General features: G+C 66.3%; 1 protein-coding gene and 1 long non-coding RNA gene across 2 annotated transcripts; both read left to right on the forward strand.

Moving 5' to 3' along the window:
- The first annotated feature begins 212 nt into the window (after positions 1 to 212).
- LOC123351370 lies at positions 213 to 3,974 on the forward strand. The gene is made up of 3 exons (XR_006574017.1): positions 213 to 431; positions 1,829 to 1,887; positions 3,922 to 3,974. It is a non-coding gene; the product is annotated as an uncharacterized LOC123351370 (long non-coding RNA).
- A 5-nt stretch (positions 3,975 to 3,979) lies between these two features.
- LOC123351368 (pleckstrin homology-like domain family B member 3) lies at positions 3,980 to 21,862 on the forward strand. Its single transcript, XM_044990659.1, has 16 exons — positions 3,980 to 4,033; positions 6,168 to 6,393; positions 9,071 to 9,202; positions 9,621 to 9,758; positions 10,055 to 10,183; positions 12,182 to 12,337; positions 13,864 to 13,974; positions 14,388 to 14,474; positions 15,765 to 15,860; positions 16,076 to 16,175; positions 16,351 to 16,462; positions 16,727 to 16,817; positions 17,569 to 17,628; positions 17,711 to 17,933; positions 20,060 to 20,145; positions 20,755 to 21,862. Exons 2-16 carry the CDS (start codon positions 6,178 to 6,180, stop codon positions 20,887 to 20,889), a joined length of 1,872 nt encoding a protein of 623 aa, XP_044846594.1. The 5' UTR covers positions 3,980 to 4,033; positions 6,168 to 6,177; the 3' UTR covers positions 20,890 to 21,862.
- The last annotated feature ends 325 nt before the right edge of the window (positions 21,863 to 22,187 follow it).

Below are 22,187 nucleotides of genomic sequence, written 5' to 3' on the forward strand. Positions count from 1 at the left end.
GGCTCGGGCAGGGCGGGACGCCGGGGCGGACGGGCCCGTGCGGCTCGGGGAGGGCGGGACGCCGGGGCGGACGGGGCCCGTGTGGCTCGGGCAGGGCGGGACGCCGGGGTGGACGGGCCCGTGTGGCTCGGGCAGGGCGGGACGCCGGGGTGGATGGGCCCGTGTGGCTCGGGCAGGGCGGGATACTTGGCGACTGGGCTCCTGGTGTTGAGGTTGTGGGGCAGGACCCCAGGCTGGCTGAGCTCATGGGGCCCCCCTGTTACTGCAGTTTCCCACCAGGGGGCGCTGCTCCCTCACTCTTTTCCCCGCCTGTTCTCCGGCTTTGCAGCTGGGGGGTTGTGGGTGCTCTCCTCCCCCCTGCCCTCCGGCCCCCTCGACTCCCCCCTAGGAACAGCCGCAGGAGCCTACGTGTGGCCCTGGCCCAAAGAACGGTGAGAGGGAAGGAAAATCGGCTTCCGTCCCTCCCCGCACCCCACAGAGCCAAACTGCTCCCCCATCCTTCCTTCATCCAGTCCTGCTAGTTCTTCCCTTCCCTCCTCTCCAGGGAGGGGTGAGCCACAGCATCCCCCCCACCCTGCTTAAAAAAGGGACTCCCACCCCTCGGCCTCTCCCCACCCACCCTGACCCCTGCAAACAGGCCCAGCCAGCTGCACACCACCCCAGAGCCAGGCGCAATGCTGGTTGGACTCAGTCCTGACTGGGCGAGGTGCGGGGGGGAGGTCTTTGTGCCTGTGATAGAGCCATCCCCAGACACCCCCTCCAATAAGGGGTGCTGCCCCTTTAAGGCTGCAGCCTTGGAAGAAAGGAATTGTGGGAGCTGTAGTCCCCGGGTTGTGGGCTGGGCAGTGAGGCATGCTGGGAAGGGGGCAGGGCTATAAAAGGGATCCCTTTTCTAGTCCCTACTAAGAGGAGGGTTTCTGTAGAGATTGAGGGAGTTTTCTGGGGGGGGTCCCTCCTTGCTCTATGGGGTTCCTCAGGCAGCCAGGGGCTAAGAACTCAGTACTCGTGACCCCAATGGCTCTGGCTGGGGTGGGGAGACAGCTGATTGCAGGACTCTCTGCTGGTGCTTTCAGCCCTGGATCTCAAAACAATTAATGGGGGTTAATTAGTTGAGCCTTGTAAACTCTTTTTGCCCTGGGGAGTGAAGTGAGGGAAACTGAGGCACAGAGGTGGGAAATTTGTGCAGGACCGCTGTTCCCAGCCCCTCCCCCCCTTGAACCCACTAGACCCCACTCCTCTCCCAGAGATGGGGAGAGAACCCAGGTGTCCTGGCATCCAGCCTGCTGCTGGCCTAGGTTGACTGTTCCCACATGAACGCTAGAATCCCACAGGCCGGTGGCAGGTTTGAACAAGCCCCTGGTGCACCCCATGTGGACCTGTCAGCTGGGGAAGGGGTAGGGGGAAGACAGAAATCTGGGGCCAATTAACCCTTCAACGGCTGCCTGCCCTGCCCCCTCTGCTCCCCTGTGCTGACCTCCAGGGAGCAGCTCTCCTTATCAGGGCCTGTGAACTTTGCACCCAGCTCTGGGGTGTGTTGGGGCCGTTAGGTCCAGTCCCTCTTCCACAAACTGCCTGAGGGCCCCAGGCCCCACTGGTGACAGAGCAGCTGGGGGATGTATGGAGAGAAGGGATAGCCCTGAACACGGGGGGCTGGCTGGCTCTGGGGAAACATGGGACCCTTCCCTCTAGGGGGGCTGGCTCCCATCTGTGCCCAAGGTGGGAACTGGCTGGTTCCAGGTGGGCAGGGAGAGGGGTCGTGGGGCCTTTCAAATGAGCCTTATTTATTTTTTTAAAACTGTTTCTGATTTTCAAACCCGACCTGCTGCAGCGCCCTGCCCCCTGCTCGGCTCTCGTGGGAACGAAGTTCCCAAGGGAAACTCCCGCCAGGTAAATTTGGGTGTCAGCCGGCAGGACTCAGCCTGTCTCGATCTGCCAGGCCCGAGGGAGACAAACTGGTTTCTCTCACGGATGGAGGACTCCTCCCTGGGAGCCTTGTCCCAGAGTCAAGGATGAAGCCCAGGAGTCCGGGTGCTGAGCCCCCTCTGCTCTAACTACTAGCCCCCACTCCCCTCCCAGAGCTGGGGAGAGAACCCAGGAGTCCTGGCTCTCAGCCCCTTCTGCTCTAACCACCAGCCCCCGCTCCCCTCCCAGAGCTGGGAAGAGAACCTAGGAGTCCTGGCTCCCAGCCCCACCTCTCTAACCACTAGCCCCCACTCCCCTCCCAGAGCTGGGGAGAGAACCCAGGAGTCCTGGCTCTCAGCCCCTTCTGCTCTAACCACCAGCCCCCGCTCCCCTCCCAGAGCTGGGGAGAGAACCCAGGAGTCCTGGCTCCCAGCCCCACCTCTCTAACCACCAGTCCCCACTCCCCTCCCAGAGCCGGGGAGAGAACCCAGGAGTCCTGGCTCCCAGCCCCCCAGCACTAAAGCTCTGAAATCCCTGGTGTAGCTGATTGCCCAGCTCCCATGTTGATACAGGCCAGAGGGTTGGGGTTGTGTGAAGCCAGGGGAGGGAGAGCCCCTGTTCCGTTCCTTGCCCCCCAGAGCCGGCCAGCCCCCCACCATGGGGCCCTATGGGAGCCATGGCCCCCTAGAGGGAAAGGCCCCCATGGGGCCAGGGGCACACACTCAGTGGCAGGGGAGGTTTCGGGGCTGGAGGGGGAAGGGTGGGGTTCTTTGTGGATCCTCCCCACCCCCGCCGGCTGTCTCATCCACCTGGCTGGTAACTAGCTCCTGCCCAGCAGACAGGGGCCCAGCAGGGGCAGAGTCACCTCCCTGCTCCTAGGCAGGGAAACTGAGGCACAGACGGGTGAAAGAACCTGCCCAAACTGAGTCCTGGCTCCCTCCCCCGCTCTCAGCCACCAGCTCCCCTCCCAGAGCCGGGCAGACGGATCAGTCTGAGTTCTTGGCCCAGGGCGGTTACATAAGGGCAGAAAGTCCCAGGCCAGACCTCGTGCAGGGCTCGGGCTCTCGGTTTAACTGCTCAACTTCCCCTGATTCGTGATCCACACCCGGCCTGCCTGGGAGGGGGGGGGCTGGGAGCCCGGATGCCTGGGTTCGCTCCCCAGCTCTGGGAGGGGAGCGGGGTCTAGTGGTTAGAGCAGGGTGGGGGCTGGGAGCCAGGACTCCTGGGTTCTCTCCCTGGCTCTGGGAGGGGAGTGGGGGCTGGTGGTTAGAGCAGGGGAGGCTGGGAGCCAGGACGCCTGGGTTCTCTCCCTGGCTCTGGGAGGGGAGTGGGGGCTGGGAGCCAGGACGCCTGGGTTCTCTCCCTGGCTCTGGGAGGGGAGTGGGGGCTGGGAGCCCGGACTCCTGGGTTCTCTCCCCGGCTCTGGGAGGGGAATGGGGTCTAGTGGTTAGAGCGGGGGGAGAGGGGGGCTGGAAGCCCGGACGCCTGGGTTCTCTCCCTGGCTCTGGGAGGGGAGTGGGGGCTGGGAGCCAGGACGCCTGGGTTCTCTCCCTGGCTCTGGGAGGGGAGTGGGGGCTGGTGGTTAGAGCAGGGGGGGCTGGGAGCCCGGACGCCTGGGTTCTCTCCCCGGGTCTGGGAGGGGAGTGGGGGCTGGTGGGTTAGAGCGGGGGTTGGGAGCCAGGACGCCTGGGTTCCCGGGCTGTGACCGGCCCTGACGTGCCCTCCCCTCGCGGGCGCTGATGTCACAGGTGTTGTGTTTCCAACCTCGGGCTGGAAAACGAGTTGGAGCCGCCGCTGCCCCCCAGCCGGGACCGGAGCCGGACGCGCGGGCAGGGGTTCCCTGGGGGGCCGGTGAGCGGGGCTGGGGCGGGGGTCCCGGAGCGCAGCGGCCGCCACCTGGCCATGGGGGGGGGGGGGGGGGAGAGAAAGAGAAACAGAAAGTGGCGGGCGGGGAAGTTGGGGGGGGGTGGCTCGTGACCTTCCCCCCACGGCTCGCCTGACCCTGCTTCTCTTCCCCAGTTCCCACAGCAACTCCCGGACACCTGGGTCCTGCCTGCGTCCTGGAGCAGAGGGAGGAGGGGCCTGGAGAAACCAGGGATCGCCCCCGCCCCCCCCCCGCACGGATTGAGGGGTGAGTGGTGCCGGGCCCGGGGCTGTGGCCCTCATTATGGGGGTTCGTGAAGGGAGAGCCCCTTGATTGAGTGCTGGGCTGAAAGAATGGGGGGGGCCCGCAGCCAGGACTCCTGGGTTCTCTCCCGGGATCTGGGAGGGGAGTGGGGTCTAGTGGTTAGAGGGTGGGGGCGGGGGCGTGGCTGGGAGCCAGGACTCCTGGGTTCTCTCCCGGGATCCGGGAGGGGAGTGGGGTCTAGTGGTTAGAGGGTGGGGGTGGGGGCGTGGCTGGGAGCCAGGACTCCTGGGTTCTCTCCCGGGATCCGGGAGGGGAGTGGGGTCTAGTGGTTAGAGGGTGGGGGTGGGGGCGTGGCTGGGAGCCAGGACTCCTGGGTTCTCTCCCGGGATCCGGGAGGGAAGTGGGGTCTAGTGGATAGAGTGGGGGTGGGGGTGGGGGTGGGAGCCAGGACTTGTTTCTAGCAAACAGAACAAATGACCCCTGGGGGCAGGGGCGGTGGAGGGGCTGTGAGAGCAGCTCAGTCAATCAATACTGAAGTGCTTTGAGATCCTCAGACAGACCGGCTGCAGCATCCACCCAGCCCCCCGCATGAAGCTGCAATCAGGGCCGCCCGGGGGGGGGTGTGTGGAGGAAGTGGGGCAATTTGCCCCAGGCCCCTAGGGGCCCCCGTGAGAATATAGGATTCTATAGTATTGCAACTTTTTAATGGAAGGGGCCCCCGAAATTGCTTTGTCCCAGCCCCCGTGAATCCTCTGGGCGGCCCTGGCTGAAATACAAACAGCCCCGGGGTCTGTCTCTCTCTCCCGCCCCCCCCCCCCACCGGCCGTGTGGGGCCAGGATCGTCCCAGCCCCCTATCAGCAGTTTGCCCCGGCCCATGGAAAATCCTGACTCCCTTTGCTCTTCCCAGCCCCCGGCCTGGCAGTGCCAGCCCCTGGCGCCGGTTCAGATGGGGACAATCTGGCGCCAGAGATAAAGCGGAAGGTGCCAAGGCCGGGGTGAGCCAGGGTCATGGTGATTTTTCCCTGCTAAAGAGCCTGTCCAATGCACACAGCATGGAGATGCGGCCACCTCTGGGGTGGGGCACGGGGGCTGGTTATACAGGGACCCCTCGCGCAGCCCTGAGATGCGGCCACCTCTGGGGTGAGGCACGGGGGCTGGTTATACAGGGACCCCTCGCGCAGCCCTGAGATGCGGCCACCTCTGGGGAGAAACACGGCATCTGGGGAACAGCCCTGCAACAGGTTTTGGGACAGGAAGTGAAGGAGAATGTCGGTGTCCTGTTTGACAGCAGAGGGAATAATTTTGCAGTGTAGTGGTTGCTAATTTGGAGCTGCTGGGTAAATGACTTCTTTATTAACAGCCCCCACACTCCGCCCCAGAGGTGGCTGCATCCCAAGGTTGGCAAGGGGCCGAGAGCCCTGGGGGGGGTCCATGAGGAAGTGGGGAGAGCTGGCAGGTGCGGGGGCTGCAGGTGGGGGTTGATCATTTTGTTTTGTCCTGTTGGAGCAAACAAATCCCTCTTCTCGCCTGCCCGGTAGAAAATTCCCCTCCCTCCTCTGGGCTTTGGCCCACCCTTGGGACTCCCTCAGGCCGGGCATCTCTGCCCCAGAGATCCAGGGAGGTGCCACCTCTGGGGCAGGAATGGCGCCTTGAGGACGGGGCCGCCTGCCTGGTGCAGGGTGGCCCCACCCCCATGGGGACGATTTGGCCTTTCATCAGCAGGGCTGTTCCGAGTGCCGGAGGTTCGCTTTCGGGCTGTGTTCAGCTTTGTCCTGGGGTGACTTGGGGAAATGACAAAGGCAGGACCTCTGTGAGGGTCACTCTCTGGAATATCCAGTGGCAGGGAGTCCCTGGGGTTAACGCTAATAATGGGGGCTGTTTATGCAGGGATCCTTCTTCCGGCGCTGAGATGCGGCCACCTCTGGGGTGGGGTGTGGGGCTATTGATACAGGGACCTCTCACCCGGCGCTGAGATGCGGCCACCTCTGGGGTGGGGTCGGGGGCTGGTTATATGGGGAGATTTAGGGAACCAGAAAGGAGTCACTGGAGCTGAGGTGCCGGGGCCAGGGCAGAGCCCCCCACCCGGCCCCCTGCAGCCCAGTGCCCCCTAGCGCCTCCGCTCCCTTGCGATTGCAGGTCTCTGGCCATGGTTCTCCAGGAGAATGAGCCCCTGGCGGGGCTGAGCCAGACCTCGCGATGCCCTGTGCTGGCCCCCGCGGGGCAGGGCAGGTGGAGGGGCCCCGGGGCGGCCCAGGCCCAGCTGGTGGGCAAGGCCGACTGTCTCTCCTCCAGCTCCGGGGGAGCCACGAGCGACAGCCCCGAGGAGGACGAGGCCAGCAGCACGGAGAGTGCCCAGAACGGGGTGAGTGGCGCAAGGCCTGTCCCCGCTAGGCCCCAGGGCGGGGGACTGGCTGGCTCAGGGGGGCAGGGAATGGGGCAGGGGCCTGTCCCCTCGACCGGGCGCTGGCTCCCATCCGGCCCCAGGGCGGGGGACTGGCTGGCTCTGGGGGGCAGGGATTGGGGCAGGGGCCTGTCCCCTCGACTGGGCGCTGGCTCCCATCCGGCCCCAGGCGGGGGACTGGCTGGCTCAGGGGGCAGGGAATGGGGCAGGGGCCTGTCCCCTCGACCGGGCGCTGGCTCCCATCCGGCCCCAGGGCGGGGGACTGGCTGGCTGAGGGGGGCAGGGAATGGGGCAGGGGCCTGTCCCCTCGACCGGGCGCTGGCTCCCATCCGGCCCCAGGGCGGGGGACTGGCTGGCTCAGGGGGCCAGGGAATGGGGCAGGGGCCTGTCCCCTCGACTGGGCGCTGGCTCCCATCCGGCCCCAGGCGGGGGACTGGCTGGCTCAGGGGGGCAGGGAATGGGGCAGGGGCCTGTCCCCTCGACCGGGCGCTGGCTCCCATCCGGCCCCAGGGCGGGGGACTGGCTGGCTCAGGGGGCAGGGAATGGGGCAGGGGCCTGTCCCCTCGACCGGGCGCTGGCTCCCATCCGGCCCCAGGGCAGGGGACTGGCTGACTCGGGGGGCGGGGGGGAATGGGGCAGGGGCCTGTCCCCTCGACTGGGCGCTGGCTCCCATCCGGCCCCAGGGCGGGGGACTGGCTGGCTCAGGGGGCAGGGAATGGGGCAGGGGCCTGTCCCCTCGACTGGGCGCTGGCTCCCATCCGGCCCCAGGGCGGGGGACTGGCTGGCTCAGGGGGCAGGGAATGGGGCAGGGGCCTGTCCCCTCGACTGGGCGCTGGCTCCCATCCGGCCCCAGGGCGGGGGACTGGCTGGCTCAGGGGGCAGGGAATGGGGCAGGGGCCTGTCCCCTGGAGGGGGCGCTGGCTCCCATCCGGCCCCAGGGCGGGGGACTGGCTGGCTCAGGGGGCAAGGAATGGGGCAGGGGCCTGTCCCCTGGAGGGGGCGCTGGCTCCCACCCGGCCCCAGGGCGGGGGACTGGCTGGCTCAGGGGGGCAGGGAATGGGGCAGGGGCCTGTCCCCTCGACCGGCGCTGGCTCCCATCGGGCCCCAGGCGGGGGACTGGCTGGCTCAGGGGGCAGGGAATGGGGCAGGGGCCTGTCCCCTCGACCGGGCGCTGGCTCCCATCCGGCCCCAGGGCGGGGGACTGGCTGGCTCAGGGGGCAGGGAATGGGGCAGGGGCTTGTCCCCTCGACCGGGCGCTGGCTCCCATCCGGCCCCAGGGCGGGGGACTGGCTGGCTCAGGGGGCAGGGAATGGGGCAGGGGCCTGTCCCCTCGACCGGGCGCTGGCTCCCATCCGGCCCCAGGGCAGGGGACTGGCTGACTCGGGGGGCTGGGAATGGGGCAGGGGCCTGTCCCCTCGACTGGGCGCTGGCTCCCATCCGGCCCCAGGGCGGGGGACGGGCGGGCTCTGGGGGGCGGGGCATGGGGCAGGGGCCTGTCCCCTCGACTGGGCGCTGGCTCCCATCCGGCCCCAGGGCGGGGGACTGGCTGGCTCAGGGGGCAGGGAATGGGGCAGGGGCCTGTCCCCTCGACTGGGCGCTGGCTCCCATCCGGCCCCAGGGCGGGGGACTGGCTGGCTCAGGGGGCAGGGAATGGGGCAGGGGCCTGTCCCCTGGAGGGGGCGCTGGCTCCCATCCGGCCCCAGGGCGGGGGACTGGCTGGCTCAGGGGGCAGGGAATGGGGCAGGGGCCTGTCCCCTGGAGGGGGCGCTGGCTCCCACCCGGCCCCAGGGCGGGGGACTGGCTGGCTCAGGGGGGCAGGGAATGGGGCAGGGGCCTGTCCCCTCGACCGGGCGCTGGCTCCCATCCGGCCCCAGGCGGGGGACTGGCTGGCTCAGGGGGCAGGGAATGGGGCAGGGGCCTGTCCCCTCGACCGGGCGCTGGCTCCCATCCGGCCCCAGGGCGGGGGACTGGCTGGCTCAGGGGGCAGGGAATGGGGCAGGGGCTTGTCCCCTCGACCGGGCGCTGGCTCCCATCCGGCCCCAGGGCGGGGGACTGGCTGGCTCTGGGGGCAGGGAATGGGGCAGGGGCCTGTCCCCTCGACCGGGCGCTGGCTCCCATCCGGCCCCAGGGCAGGGGACTGGCTGACTCGGGGGGCTGGGAATGGGGCAGGGGCCTGTCCCCTCGACCGGGCGCTGGTTCCCATCCGGCCCCAGGGCGGGGGACTGGCTGACTCGGGGGGCTGGGAATGGGGCAGGGGCCTGTCCCCTCGACCGGGCGCTGGCTCCCATCCGGCCCCAGGGCGGGGGACTGGCTGACTCGGGGGGCGGGGGGGGGAATGGGGCATGGGCCTGTCCCCTCGACCGGGCGCTGGCTCCCCCCGGCCCCAGGGCAGGGGACTGGCTGGCTCAGGGGGGCAGGGAATGGGGCAGGGGCCTGTCCCCTCGACCGGGCGCTGGCTCCCCCCCGGCCCCAGGCGGGGGACTGGCTGGCTCAGGGGGCTGGGAATGGGGCAGGGGCCTGTCCCCTCGAGGGGGCGCTGGCTCCCCCCCGGCCCCAGGCGGGGGACTGGCCGGCTCAGGGCGGGGAACGGGGTCCCCTTGTCGACAGGGCTGGTTCACTCCCGCTCTCTCCTGCCCAGGACGAGAGCCCCCAGGCGGGCGCGGAGGGGTCCCGGCTGCGGGGGGAGCAGGCCGAGGCGCTGGGCCGGGTCGCGGAGTTGGAGAGTCGCATCAAGGAGCTGCAGCACCAGCAGAAGGAGATGAGCATTGAGGTGCGTCCGTCCCCGGGCTCCCCTCCCTGAGTCACGGGCATGTCTGGGGGGTGGGGGGGGGGGGCGTTCCCAGCTGCCGGCACCTGGCAAACCTGTCTCGCCGGGGCACCGCGCCCAGCCAGGGGGGGAGGGGCTGGGTGGGTCCCTGCTACAACCACAGCAGGAGCAGCTGGGTTTGGGGAGAGGGAAATCACTGAGCTGCACAGCCAGGACGCCTGGGTTCTCCCCAGCTTTGGGAGGGGAGTGGGGTCTCGTGGGTCAGAGCGGGAGGGGCTGGGAGCCAGGACGCCTGGGTTCCATTCCTGGCCGTGGGAGAGGAGTGGGCTCTGGTGGGCTGTCGTGGGCGGGAGCTGCCCGTTGTCGGCTCTATGCCGTGGGCCCCGGTCCCTGTGGGTCTAACCTCCCCCGCTCCCGGCAGATGAAGCTGGAGGGGGCGCTGCTGGAGGGGGAGCTGGCGGCCGAGTGGCGGGAGGTTCAACGCGAGGAACAGCTGGTCCTGCAGCTGCAGAGGAGGTTCGCGGAGACGGTGCACCGGTGCCACACCGAGAGAGAGAAGGTCAGGCCCCTGCCCAGCCTCCATGTCTCCCAGCGGCCTTTGCGGGGCTCCTCTTCCCCCAGAATCCTTTGTACTCCCTCCCTCCTTGGCCCATTTCCCCCAGAATCCTTTGCTACTCTCCCCATTGCCCACTGGATCCCAGAGTCCTTTGCTCCCGCCCAGGCGTGCCCACCTTTCCCAGCACCCTTTGCTGTGGGTTGGCCCTGTCCCCAGCCTGTCGGGGATGGTGTCCGGCCAGGAGCGTGTGTCCATGGAACCCAGGTGTCCTGGCTCCTGACCCCGCCCCTCTCCGGCAGGAGAAGGCTCGGCTGGGGAAGGAGCGGCGCAAGGTGGAGGAGCTCCAGAGGCAACATGCCGAGTCCCAGACCCACCTGGAGACCCAGCCCGAGAGCATGCGGGAGCGGATGCAGAGCCAGCTGCAGCAGGTAGGGGCCGGGGACAGCCCGGCAGGTCCCGCGCCCTGTGTAGCGCTGGGCTGGCTGGTACGGCCCAGAGGAGGAGACCCCGGGGTGGCCCATGTGCATTGATATGGCCCAGAGGAGGAGACCCCGGGGTGGCCCATGTACATTGATATGGCCCAGAGGAGGAGAACCAAGGGTGGCCCATGTACATTGATATGGCCCAGAGGAGGAGACCCCAGGGTGGCCCATGTACATTGATATGGCCCAGAGGAGGAGACCCAGGGTGGCCCATGTGCATTGATATGGCCCAGAGGAGGAGACCCGGGGTGGCCCATGTACATTGATATGGCCCAGAGGAGGAGACCCGGGGTGGCCCATGTACATTGATATGGCCCAGAGGAGGAGACCCGGGGTGGCCCATGTACATTGATATGGCCCAGAGGAGGAGACCCCGGGGTGGCCCATGTACATTGATATGGCCCAGAGGAGGAGACCCCGGGGTGGCCCATGTACATTGATATGGCCCAGAGGAGGAGACCCGGGGTGGCCCATGTACATTGATATGGCCCAGAGGACACGTAGAGGGGAATAAGGTCGGTGGCTCCGGACACGCACGGGGTGGGCCGGGTTCTTGGAGGGGTCAGCAAACCTGGACAAGGGGGATCCAGTGGATCTGGTGCACTTAGATTTCCAGAAAGCCTTTGACAGGGTCCCTCCCCAAAGGCCCTTAAGCAAAGGGAGCTGTCGTGGGATAACAGGGAAGGTAAAAGATAGGAAACAAAGGGGAGGAATTAATGGCCAGTTTTCACAGGGCAGAGGGGTGAATAGTGGTGTCCCCCGGGGGTCTGTTCTGGGCCCAGCGCTGTTCAACATGTTCATAAACGATCTGGGAAAAGGGGTAAACAGGGAGGTGGCAAAATGTGCAGATGATACGAAATGACTCGAGAGTTAAGTCCCAGCAGACTGTGAAGAGCTACAAAGGGATCTCACAAACCTGGGTGACTGGGCGACCAAATGGCAGATTGCGTGTTGATCAATGCAAAGTGATGCACATTGGAAACCACAATCCCAACTCTACACATGCAATGATGGGATCTAAATTAGCTGTTACCACTCCAGAAAGATCTTGGAGTCACTGTGGAGAGTTCTCTGAAAACATCCACTCGATGTGCAGCACAATCAAAAAAGGGACCAGGATGTTGGGAATCATTAAGAAAGGGATAGATAATGAGACAGAAAATATCACATTGCCTCTGTATAAATCCATGGTACGCCCACACCTTGAACACTGCGTGCAGATGTGGTCACCTCAGCTCAAAAAAGATCCGTTAGAATTGGAAAATGTGCAGAGAAGGGCAACAAAAACGATTCAGGGTATGGAACGGCTGCGATATGGGGACAGATTAATAAGATCGGGATTGTTCAGCTTAGAAAAGAGCCGACTAAGGGGGGATATGATCGAGGTCTATAAAATCATGCCGGGTGTGGAGATACTGAATAAGGAAGTGCTATTTGCTCCTCCTCGTAACACAAGAACCAGGCATCACCCAATGAAACTACCAGGCAGCAGGTTTAAAACAAATAAAAGGAAGTATTTCGTCACCCAACGCACAGTCAACCTGTGGAACTCCTTGCCGGGGGATGTTGTGAAACCCCAAACTATAACGGGGTTAAAAAAAGAATGAAATAAGTACCTGGAGGATAGGTCCATCAGTGGCTATTGGTCAGGGCCACGAGCCCCTGCTCTGGATGTCCCTAAACCTCCGCCTGCCAGGAGCTGGGAGTGGACGACGGGATGGATCACTCGATAACTGCCCTCTGGAGCACCGGGCATCGGCCCCTGTTGGGAGACAGGATACTGGGCTAGATGGACTATTGGGCTGGCCCAGTATGGCCGTTCTTATATACAGCCCAGATGTACCAGCCTCCCCCCCTCCTCCCCCATAATCCACTAGACCCCCCCCTCCCCTTCCAGAGCTGGGATAGAACCCAGGAGTCCTGACGGGGTCTCCTTCCCTGCAGACGTCGGAGATGCTGGAGGGGGCGCTGAGGAGCTACGAGGACCTGGAGTTCCAGCAGCTGGAGCGCGAGAGCCGCTTGGAGGAGGAGAAGGAGGCGGCCTGCCAGGCCTTGGCCCGCCAGATAGCCCAGGTCCAGGAGAGCCTCAAGGAGAGGAAGGTGAGTGGGGCCCATCCTCAGGGATCCGCTCCAGGTCTTACCCTCCTCCTGTGACTCCATTCCGGGGCATGGGACCCGGTTCCATGTTTTACCCTCCTCCCGGGGTGGAACCTGCGACTCCATTCCAGGGGCATTGGGATCTGGCTCCAGGTTGTGACCGGAGAATCCTGTTCCAGGTCTTCCGGCAACCGAGTGCGATCCAGAGGGGGAGGGGACCCGGCACAGGGGTCCAGGTCTTACCTTCCTCCAGGACAGTGACACCCGGAATCCATTCCAGGGGGTGCCAGGATCCGGGTCATTTAATGTGGATATATGTAAAGTAATGCACATTGGAAAAAATAACCCCAACTATACATACAACATGATGGGGGCTAATTTAGCTACAACGAGTCAGGAAAAAGATCTTGGAGTCATCGTGGATAGTTCTCTGAAGATGTCCACGCAGTGTGCAGAGGCGGTCAAAAAAGCAAACAGGATGTTAGGAATCATTAAAAAGGGGATAGAGAATAAGACTGAGAATATATTATTGCCCTTATATAATCCATGGTACACCCACATCTCGACTACTGTGTACAGATGTGGTCTCCTCACCTCAAAAAAGATATTCTAGCACTAGAAAAGGTTCAGAAAAGGGCAACTAAAATGATTAGGGGTTTAGAGAGGGTCCCGTACAAGGAAAGATGAAAGAGGCTAGGACTCTTCAGCTTGGAAAAGAGAAGACTAAGGGGGGACATGATAGAGGTATATAAAATCATGAGTGATGTTGAGAAAGTGGATAAGGAGAAGTTATTTACTTATTCCCATAATACGGGAACTAGGGGTCACCAAATGAAATTAATAGGCAGCAGGTTTAAAACAAATAAAAGGAAGTTCTTCTTCACGCAGCGCACAGTCAACTTGTGGAACTCCTTACCTGAGGAGGTTGTGAAGGCTGGACTATAACAGTGTTTAAAAGGGGACTGGATAAATTCATGGTGGCTAAGTCCATAAATGGCTATTAGCCAGGATGGGTAAGGAATGGTGTCCCTAGCCTCTGTTCGTCAGAGAATGGAGATGGATGGCAGGAGGGAGATCACTTGGTCATTGCCTGTTAGGTTCACTCCCTCAGGGGCACCTGGCATTGGCCACTGTCGGTAGACAGATACTGGGCTAGATGGACCTTTGGTCTGACCCGGTACGGCCGTTCTTATGAGTCCGTTCCAGAGGGCATGGGGGATCCTGCTCCAGGTCTTGGCTACACCCACAGCCCATTCCAGGGGGGCAGGATGATCCAGCACCGGGTCTCACCCTTCTCCTGGATGGCACCTGGGGGGCGGGGGCTGAGCCCTTGACTCCATTCCAGGGGAATCCGGTGCCAGGTCTTACCCACCTCCTGGGTGGGGGGGCTGTCCCCACAGTTCAATGCAGGGGGCCCCCGGGGTGGGGTTCCCCCTGGTTAGGTCCCAGGTAGGGACACCTGGGTTCTTGGGGTGAGGGGGTGTCCCTTCCCCCACAGGACTCTCACCCTCCCTGTTCCCCCCCCCCAGAGGAAGGTACGCAGGGTGGAGGCCCAGGTGTGCTCGGTGCAGGAGCACATGGCGGGCGAGTGCCGCAAGCTGGTGCAGGAGAAGGGAGAGGCCGTCCAGAGCCTCAACTTGGTGAGGAACCCGCCCCCGCAGAGAGAACCCAGGAGTCCTGGCTCCCGGCCCCCAGTCCCCATCTAACCCCATTCTCCCAAACCTGGGAGAGAACCCAGGAGTCCTGGCTCCCAGCCTCCTGCTCTTACCATGAGACCCCACTGCCCTCCCAGAGTGTGTGTGTGGGGGGTCACCAGGCCGGCCAGGCCCATGGGTCTAAGTAGGGGGCAGGGCAGGACCTTATGGGGTGGAGCAGGGGGCGGGGCAGGACCCAGTAGGGCAAAGTGGGGGGCAGGGCAGGACCCTGGGGGTGGGACAGGACCCAGTGGGTGAGAGCGGGGGACGGTGCAGGACCTCGTGGATCTGAGTGGGGGGCAGGGTAGGGGCGGGGCAGGACCCCACGAGGTGACCCCTGCCCCGGCCTGTGTCCCCAGGAGCAGCGTCGGCTGGAGGAGCTGGGCAAAGCCTGTGAGGACCAGAGCGGAGATGACTCGCCCGTCAGTAACCAGGAGCTCACCAAGGTAACCCCCACCCGTGCCCCCCCTCACCTGCAGGGGTCCCCCCGGCACACCCATCCTGCGCCCCCACCTACCTGTCTCCCACCTGCCAGGGTCCCCCCCCACCCCGTGCCCCTTCCCCCTCCCTCACCCGCCAGAGTCCCCCCCGACACACCCATCCTGCGCCCCCACCTACCTGTCTCCCACCTGCCAGGGTCCCCCGTGCCCCTCCTCCTCCTTCACCTGCCAGGGTCCCCCACATCCTGTTCTCCCCACTTTGCCCTTCCCCACTCGCTGGGGTCCCCCCCAGCCTCCCCACCGTGTCCCCCCACCTCTCCCTCCCCCACCGGTGCTGGAGTCCCCCTGCCCCCGGCCCTGCCTGCTCCAGTTCAGATCAAAGCGTCTCTGCTGTGTCCCAAGGTTGTGACCACCCCCTTGCCCCCCCTGCCCGCCCCGGATGCCTGGGACCCCACAGCTGCGGGCCGGGAGCCCCTGGTTAAGACACACGTTTACCTGGTGTCCCGGAGACCCAGGCCAGCAGCGACTCCCAGGCAGCGTGACACAGACGGGAGCCCAGCGTAGAAGGGACCTGCAGCAGAGTCCATGGCGGGGCCCAGAGCCTGGGACTCCCCCCTCTGAGTCCCAAGCAGGAGCCTGACCCGGTTCCAGTTGCCTGGCCCCAGACCCGCCTGTTCCCCTCCTTGTTCCTTTGTCTCTGACCCGGGCCAGCACCGACACCACCCGCTGATTCGGGGTGGGGGGGGGGGGGGGCGGCCATCAGGTGCCAAGGTACAGTGTCCGGCCAGTTCTCCGTCCCAGGCAGCGTCACACCTGCCCTCGCTCACACACTCCTCCCACCACCAGATACTTGAGTAACACACAGGGGAAACTGAGGCACACACAGTTTCAGAGAAGACGGGCAGAACATTCCCACTGCCTCACACCTGGGCAGGTGGGGTCATGTTGCCATCTGCTGGTGAGTTCCAGGCATTGCAGACAGGTGGCTCCAAGGAGAGCTGGGAGCCAGGACTCCTGGGTTCTCGCCCCAGCTCTGGGAAGGGAGCAGAGTCTGGTGAGTTAGAGGGGGGGGGGGGGCCTGGGAGCCAGGACTCCTGGGTTCTCTCCTTGGCTCTGGGGAGGGGGGAATGGGGCCTAGTGGTCAAAGCAGGGAGGCTGGGAGCCAGGACACCTGGACTCTTTCGCTGGTTCTGGGAGGGGAGTGGGGGCTAGTGGTTAGAGCAGGGAGGGCTGGGAGCCCCACCCCTGCCGTGTCCGTGTGTCTGTCCGTACGTCGATGTCTCCGTGTCTCTGCAGCTCATGTTCACCCAAAAGACGGATCGGAAGGTCGTGGTGCTGGGCTGCGACCAGCGCGACCCGGCCTGCGTGTTCTCCGTCCGCAGCTCCGTCCAGGTGTGTGTGTCCGTCTGTCCTGTGCCCGTCCCCCGCCGTCTCTGCTCTGGCTGTCTGTGCTCGCCTGTGTCTGTGCCCCGTCCTGTCCCCCACCTCGACGGCTAGGAGGGGGCAGAGCCCAGGGCTCGGGGTGGGGGGTGGGCAGTGTCGGGGTACCTGGGGTGGGGGTGGGGTGAACCCCGCTCGTCGACCCCCCCCTTGCTTTCTGTCTCCAGAGCTCCTTCGGGCTGCAGAGATCGAGGAGCCTGCCCCGAAGACGGGGGGACCGGCCGCCCCCCCGCCCCGCTCAGCGCCCCCTCTCGCTGGAAGCCAACGGTAGGAGGGTGGGGATGGGAAGGATCTGTGTGTGCGGGGGAGGGGATATTTAGGGGGGCTCCCAGGACATCTCCCAAGGCACGGTGTGGGGCCAGGTGGGACCAGTGTGGGGAGGGTTGCGGGGGGGGTTCTCTGTGCCTACGGGGTGCTGATCCCACCCCCCCGTCTCTCTCAGGGGGGCTAGACTCGGACGTCCTGGCGCTGCAGCTGTCGGCGGGGGGCGACCGGCGCTGCGTGCCACTCAAACATCTCAACGCCCCCCTGTACCCGCCGGGGGGGCCATACAGGTGAGATTCCCCCAGTGGTCCCCCTCCCTCCTCCAACCCCCATCGTCCCCTCCATGCCCCCGATCACCCCCCTCCCGCCCTCTGCTCCCCCCCTCTGCACTGCCCTGTCCTTGGGTCTCCCAGACACAGGCCCCTCCAAACTCTCCCCCCGCACCCAGAAGCCCCCATCCCATTCTGCCCCCCTCCTACCCATTGGGGGGGGGACCCCTGGGTCACTCCAGGCTCCTCACTCCCCACCGACTCAGTGTCCTGCTCCCTCCGCAGCAGCGTGAGCTCCTGTGTCACCAAACTGGCCGAAATGGAGCGGATGGTGCGGGAGGCCATGGCGGAGAGAGAGCGGCTGCTGCAGGCGCGGGTAAGAACCCAGGAGTCCTGGCTCGCCTCCCGCCAACCCCCAGCTCTGACTCTCCCGACCCCCCTCCCCTTCCCAGAGCCAGGGAGCGAACCCAGGAGTCCTGGCTCCCACCCCTCCCGGCTCTAACCACTCCACTCTATCCCCTTCCCAGAGCCAGGGAGCGAACCCAGGAGTCCTGGCTCCCACCCCTCCCGGCTCTAACCACTCCACTCTATCCCCTTCCCAGAGCCAGGGAGCGAACCCAGGAGTCCTGGCTCCCACCCCTCCCGGCTCTAACCCCAGGATCCCACATCCCCCCACGTGTCTGTCCCATGGTCTCCAGGCCGGGAATAGGGAAGTTGGGGTTTCGCTGCATCAGCTGCTGGCTTCCTCTCCCCGCCCCCCTGCACCAGACACCAAAGGGGGACACAGACTGGCTGGGGGCGGGGCCAGGATGGAGGCGGGGACAGAGGGGTGGGGGTGGACAGGGTCAAGGTGGGGTGTGTGGCAGGGGGAGGAGCCGGGGGGCAGGGTGGAGGTGGGGGCGGGGCCTGCTATGAAGGGGGGGTGAGGTGGAGGTGGGGGCGAGGCCAGGATGATGGGGGGGCAGGGGTGGAGCAGGAGGGTGGGGGAGGGCAGCTCTGTCTCTGGGGCTCCCCAGGAAGCCGGGGGTGGGGGCTGGGAGTCACCAGATTGGGGTCTTTTGGGGGTGGAGGGGCCAGGCCCCCCCCACGATGGGCACTGGGCTCTGACCCCCCCTCTGTCCCCGCAGGAGGCGAAACGAGTGGCCCAGGGGGAGACACAACACACGGAGCCGCCCCCCCCTGCCCAGGTGAGACCCCGCGGGCTGGACTGGGGCCGGGATTCCCGGCGTCCGTCCCCCCCCCCCATTTACCCCCCTGTTGCCTGTGCAGGACCGGAGCCCGGGGCCGGTGCGGGAGCCCCCTGCCCCCGCCCCCCTGGACCTGCGCGCCCACCTGGAGGCTTCGGGGCACAGCCTGGAGACCTGCCCCGAGGTGCGGGTGACGGGCAGGGCCTGCCGCGGCTTCCTGGTCAAGATGGGCGGGCGCATCAAAACCTGGAAGAAACGTTGGTTCTGCTTCGACCGCCAGCGGCGCCTGCTGGCCTACTACGTGGGTGAGCGAGAGCCCCCCCGGACACCCCCCGCCCCATGGGACCCCCGGGAGCCCCCTGCCCCGGGTACCTCCTGCCCCCAGCGTCCCCGTCCTCTGGTCACCCGGCACCCACCCCAGTGACGCCTGCTGGCCTGCTACGTGGGTGAGCGAGAGCACCCCCCAGACCCCCCGCCCCATGGGACCCCCGGGTACCCTCCTCCCCCAGCAGCCCCCTCCTCTGGTCACCCGCCCCCCAGCACCCACCCCAGTGACGCCTGCTACGTGGGTGAGCGAGAGCACCCCCCCAGACACCCCCCGCCCCATGGGACCCCCGGGAGCTCCGGGCCCCGGGTACCTCCCTCCGCCAGCGTCCCTGTCCTCTGGTCACCCGCCCCCCCAGCACCCACCCAAATGACGCCTGCTGGCCTGCTACGTGGGTGAGCGAGAGCACCCCCAGACACCCCCCGCCCCATGGGACCCCCGGGAGCTCCGGGCCCTGGGTACCTCCTGCCCCCAGCCTCCCCGTCCTCTGGTCACCCGCCCCCCGGCACCCACCCCAGTGACGCCTGCTACGTGGGTGAGCGAGAGCACCCCCCAGACCCCCCGCCCCATGGGACCCCCGGGAGCTCCGGGCCCCGGGTACCTCCTGCCCCCAGCCTCCCCGTCCTCTGGTCACCCGCCCCCCGGCACCCACCCCAGTGACGCCTGCTACTTGGGTGAGCGAGAGCACCCCCAGACCCCCCGCCCCATGGGACCCCCGGGAGCTCCGGGCCCCGGGTACCTCCTGCCCCCAGCGTCCCCGTCCTCTGGTCACCCGCCCCCCCAGCACCCACCCTAGTGACGCCTGCTACGTGGGTGAGCGAGAGCACCTCCCAGACACCCTTCCGCCCCATGGGACCCCCGGGTGCCCCCTGCCCCGGGTACCTCCCTCCGCCAGCCTCCCCGTCCTCTGGTCACCCGCCCCCCGGCACCCACCCCAGTGACGCCTGCTACGTGGGTGAGCGAGAGCACCCCCCAGACATCCCTGCCCCATGGGACCCCCGGGAGCTCCGGGCCCCGGGTACCTCCTGCCCCCAGCAGCCCCCTCCTCTGGTCACCCGCCCCCCCGCACCCACCCCAGTGACGCCTGCTACATGGGTGAGCGAGAGCACCCCCAGACACCCCCCGCCCCATGGGACCCCCGGGAGCTCCGGGCCCCGGGTACCTCCCTCCGCCAGCCTCCCCGTCCTCTGGTCACCCGCCCCCCGGCACCCACCCCAGTGACGCCTGCTACGTGGGTGAGCGAGAGCACCCCCCAGACATCCCTGCCCCATGGGACCCCCGGGAGCTCCGGGCCCCGGGTACCTCCCTCCGCCAGCGTCCCCGTCCTCTGGTCACCCGCCCCCCAGCTCCCACCCAAATGACGCCTGCTGGCCTGCTACGTGGGTGAGCGAGAGCACCCCCCAGACACCCACCCGCCCCATGGGGCCTCCGGGTACCCCCTGCCCTGGGTACCTCCCTCCCCCAGCGTCTCCGTCCTCTGGTCACCTGGCACCCACCGCCAGTGACGCCTGCTATGTGGGTGAGCGAGAGTATCCCCCCCAGACACCCCCGCCCCATGGGGCCCCTGGGAGCTCCCTGCCCCGGGTACCTCCCTCCCCCAGCGTCCCCGTCCTCTGGTCACCCGCCCCCCAGCATCCACCCTAGTGACGCCTGCTGGCCTGCTATGTGGGTGAGCACCAGTACCCCCCACTGACCCCTGGGCACTCCCTGCCCCACAGTGCCCCCGAGTACCGGCAGCCCCTGGGGACCCTCCTCCCCCAGCACTCCCCTCTTCTGGTCACCGGCCCCCCAGTACCCACTCCTAGCAACGCCTGCTGGCCTACTCTGCGAGTGAGACCCAGTGCCTCCTGATTCCCCCTGGATGCCCCCAGGCACCCCCTGCCCCACAACACCCCCAGGTACCCTCCTCCCTCAGCAGCCCCCTCCTCTGGTCACCCACCTCCAGTGATGCCTGCAGGCCTACTCTGCGGGAGAGCCCCCCAGGCACCCCCTTGGGCGCCTCCTTCTCTGCTACCCCCCACTGGGGAGCCAGTGCCTCCTGCATCCCCCTGTATCCCTGCCCCCTCCCTACCCCCCCTTCCTAATCGCTGCCCCCTCTCGTTGCAGACAAAGAGGAGGCGAAGCTCAAGGGCGTCATCTACTTCCAGGCCATCGAGGAGGTTTATTATGATCACCTGCGCAGCGCCTTCAAGGTACGCCACCGCCCCCCCCAATGCCAGGACCCACGGTGTCCCCCCCAGCCCCGCAGCGCCCCCCCACCACGCCAGCACCCATGGTGTCATCCCACCCCCCAGTGCCCCCTCCAAACCCCGCAGCACCCCCCACCACAGTGCCAGGACCCACGGTGTCCCCCCCCCCAGCCCCGCAGTGCCCCCCCACCACGCCAGCACCCATGGTGTCATCTCACCCCCCAGTGTGCCCCCAAGCCTGCAGCACCCCCCGCCACAGTGCCAGGACCCACAGCATCATCCCGCCCCGCAGTGTCCCCACCCAGAACCCACCCCCAGCTCCAGGACCCACGGAGTCCTCCCACCCCCCAGCACAGGGACCCATGGGATAGCCCCCAGTGCTGGGACCCACAGTATCTCCTCCCCCTGCCCCCACCAGCCTCCCAGCATGGGGACCCACAACGTCCACCCCAACCCTCCAGACCCTCCAGCGCTGGGACCCACGGCATCCTGCCGCTGAGCCCTGGAACTTGTGGCACCGTCCCCCCAACCTTCCTGCCCCCCCCCCCCAGCCCAGGGACCCAGGGGGTCCCAGCCACCCCCCCACTGGCTGACCCTTTCCTTCCCCCGCAGAGCCCCAACCCCAAACTGACCTTCTGTGTCAAGACCTACGACCGGCTCTTCTGCCTGGTGGCGCCCAGCGCCGAGGCCATGCGGATCTGGATGGACGCCATCGTCACGGCCGCCGAGGAGAACACCCGCTACTGAGCCGGGCCCCGCAGGCACCCACCAAAGACATTGCCCACCTGGTGGGCGTGGCCAGCTGGGCCACTGGCTCCGCCCCTGGGAGGGGCTTGAGGGCAGGGCAGCCAATGGGGGGGTGGACTTGGTTCTTGAAGGTGTGAAGCCGTGCTGGCCCCGCCCCTTTTGACCTCGGCCACGGCGGGAGCAATGAGGCGCAGGCGTTTGCCTCCAATCAGAGCAGGGCTCTTCTAAAACACAGACGCTCCCGGAACTGGGACCAATGGGAGGCAAGTGGCTTTGTTTCCTGACCAATGGGAGGAGGCTCACTGAGAATTCTGGCCAATCAGAGAAGGCCTAGTTGGAAGGCCAGGCAATTGGATGCATGTTCACCTGGGACCTGCACCAATCCGTGGAGAGAAGGGTTGAGGCCTGGCCAACAGGAAAAGACTTGTTCAGAATCTGCACCAATAGGAGGAGACCTGCCTTAAATGCTAACCAATGGGGGTGGGGTGGGGAACACCTGGTTGGAATTCCCACCAATTGCATGCGGCCTGGCTTTGAAACCTGGCCAAAAGACTCAGGTGGAATTTGCACCAGTGGGAGGAGACCGGGATTGAACTGACCAATGGTGGCTTGGAATTCCCATTGACTGTCTGAAATCTTGGCCAATGGGAGCAGGCTTCAAGGATGCACCAATCGGAGGAGACCAGGATTGAACTGGCCAATGGTGGCCGTGCCTGGAGGGCGCCGTGGCCAAGCCCCGACCAATGGGGAGTGTGGAGTCTCTCTGATAGGGCGCAAAGAATCTGTTGCCTGTATGGCCTTTCCCAGCATGCTTTGTGCCATGTGGCCAAGGCCCAGGGGGCCGGGGCTGAGCCCAAAGGTGGCAGCAGGGGGAGCCCCCTGGATCTCGTCTGTACCCCCCCCCCCCGTGCCTGTTGTGGGCCCCGGGGTCGCTGCCCCCTGCTGACGCCAACTATTTATTACAGAAACTCGTCTGACCCACGGGCCGTGTCCCCCTAGTTTTATTGCAGCCAGTGCCCCTCGCCCCCGACCCGCAGCCCCCTGGGCTCCCCCGCCCCAAGCTCTGCCAATGCCCCTCGCTCCAGCCCCCTGGGCTCCCCCGCCCCAAGCTCTGCCAGTGCCCCTCGCCCCCGACCCACAGCCCCCTGGGCTCCCCCGCCCCAAGCTCTGCCAGTGGCCCTCGCCCCCGACCCGCAGCCCCCTGGGCTCCCCCGCCCCAAGCTCTGCCAGTGCCCCTCGCCCCCGACCCACAGCCCCCTGGGCTCCCCCGCCCCAAGCTCTGCCAGTGCCCCTCGCCC

Source organism: Mauremys mutica, chromosome 17 (genome assembly GCF_020497125.1).
Source record: "Mauremys mutica isolate MM-2020 ecotype Southern chromosome 17, ASM2049712v1, whole genome shotgun sequence".
Lineage (NCBI taxonomy): Eukaryota > Metazoa > Chordata > Testudines > Geoemydidae > Mauremys > Mauremys mutica.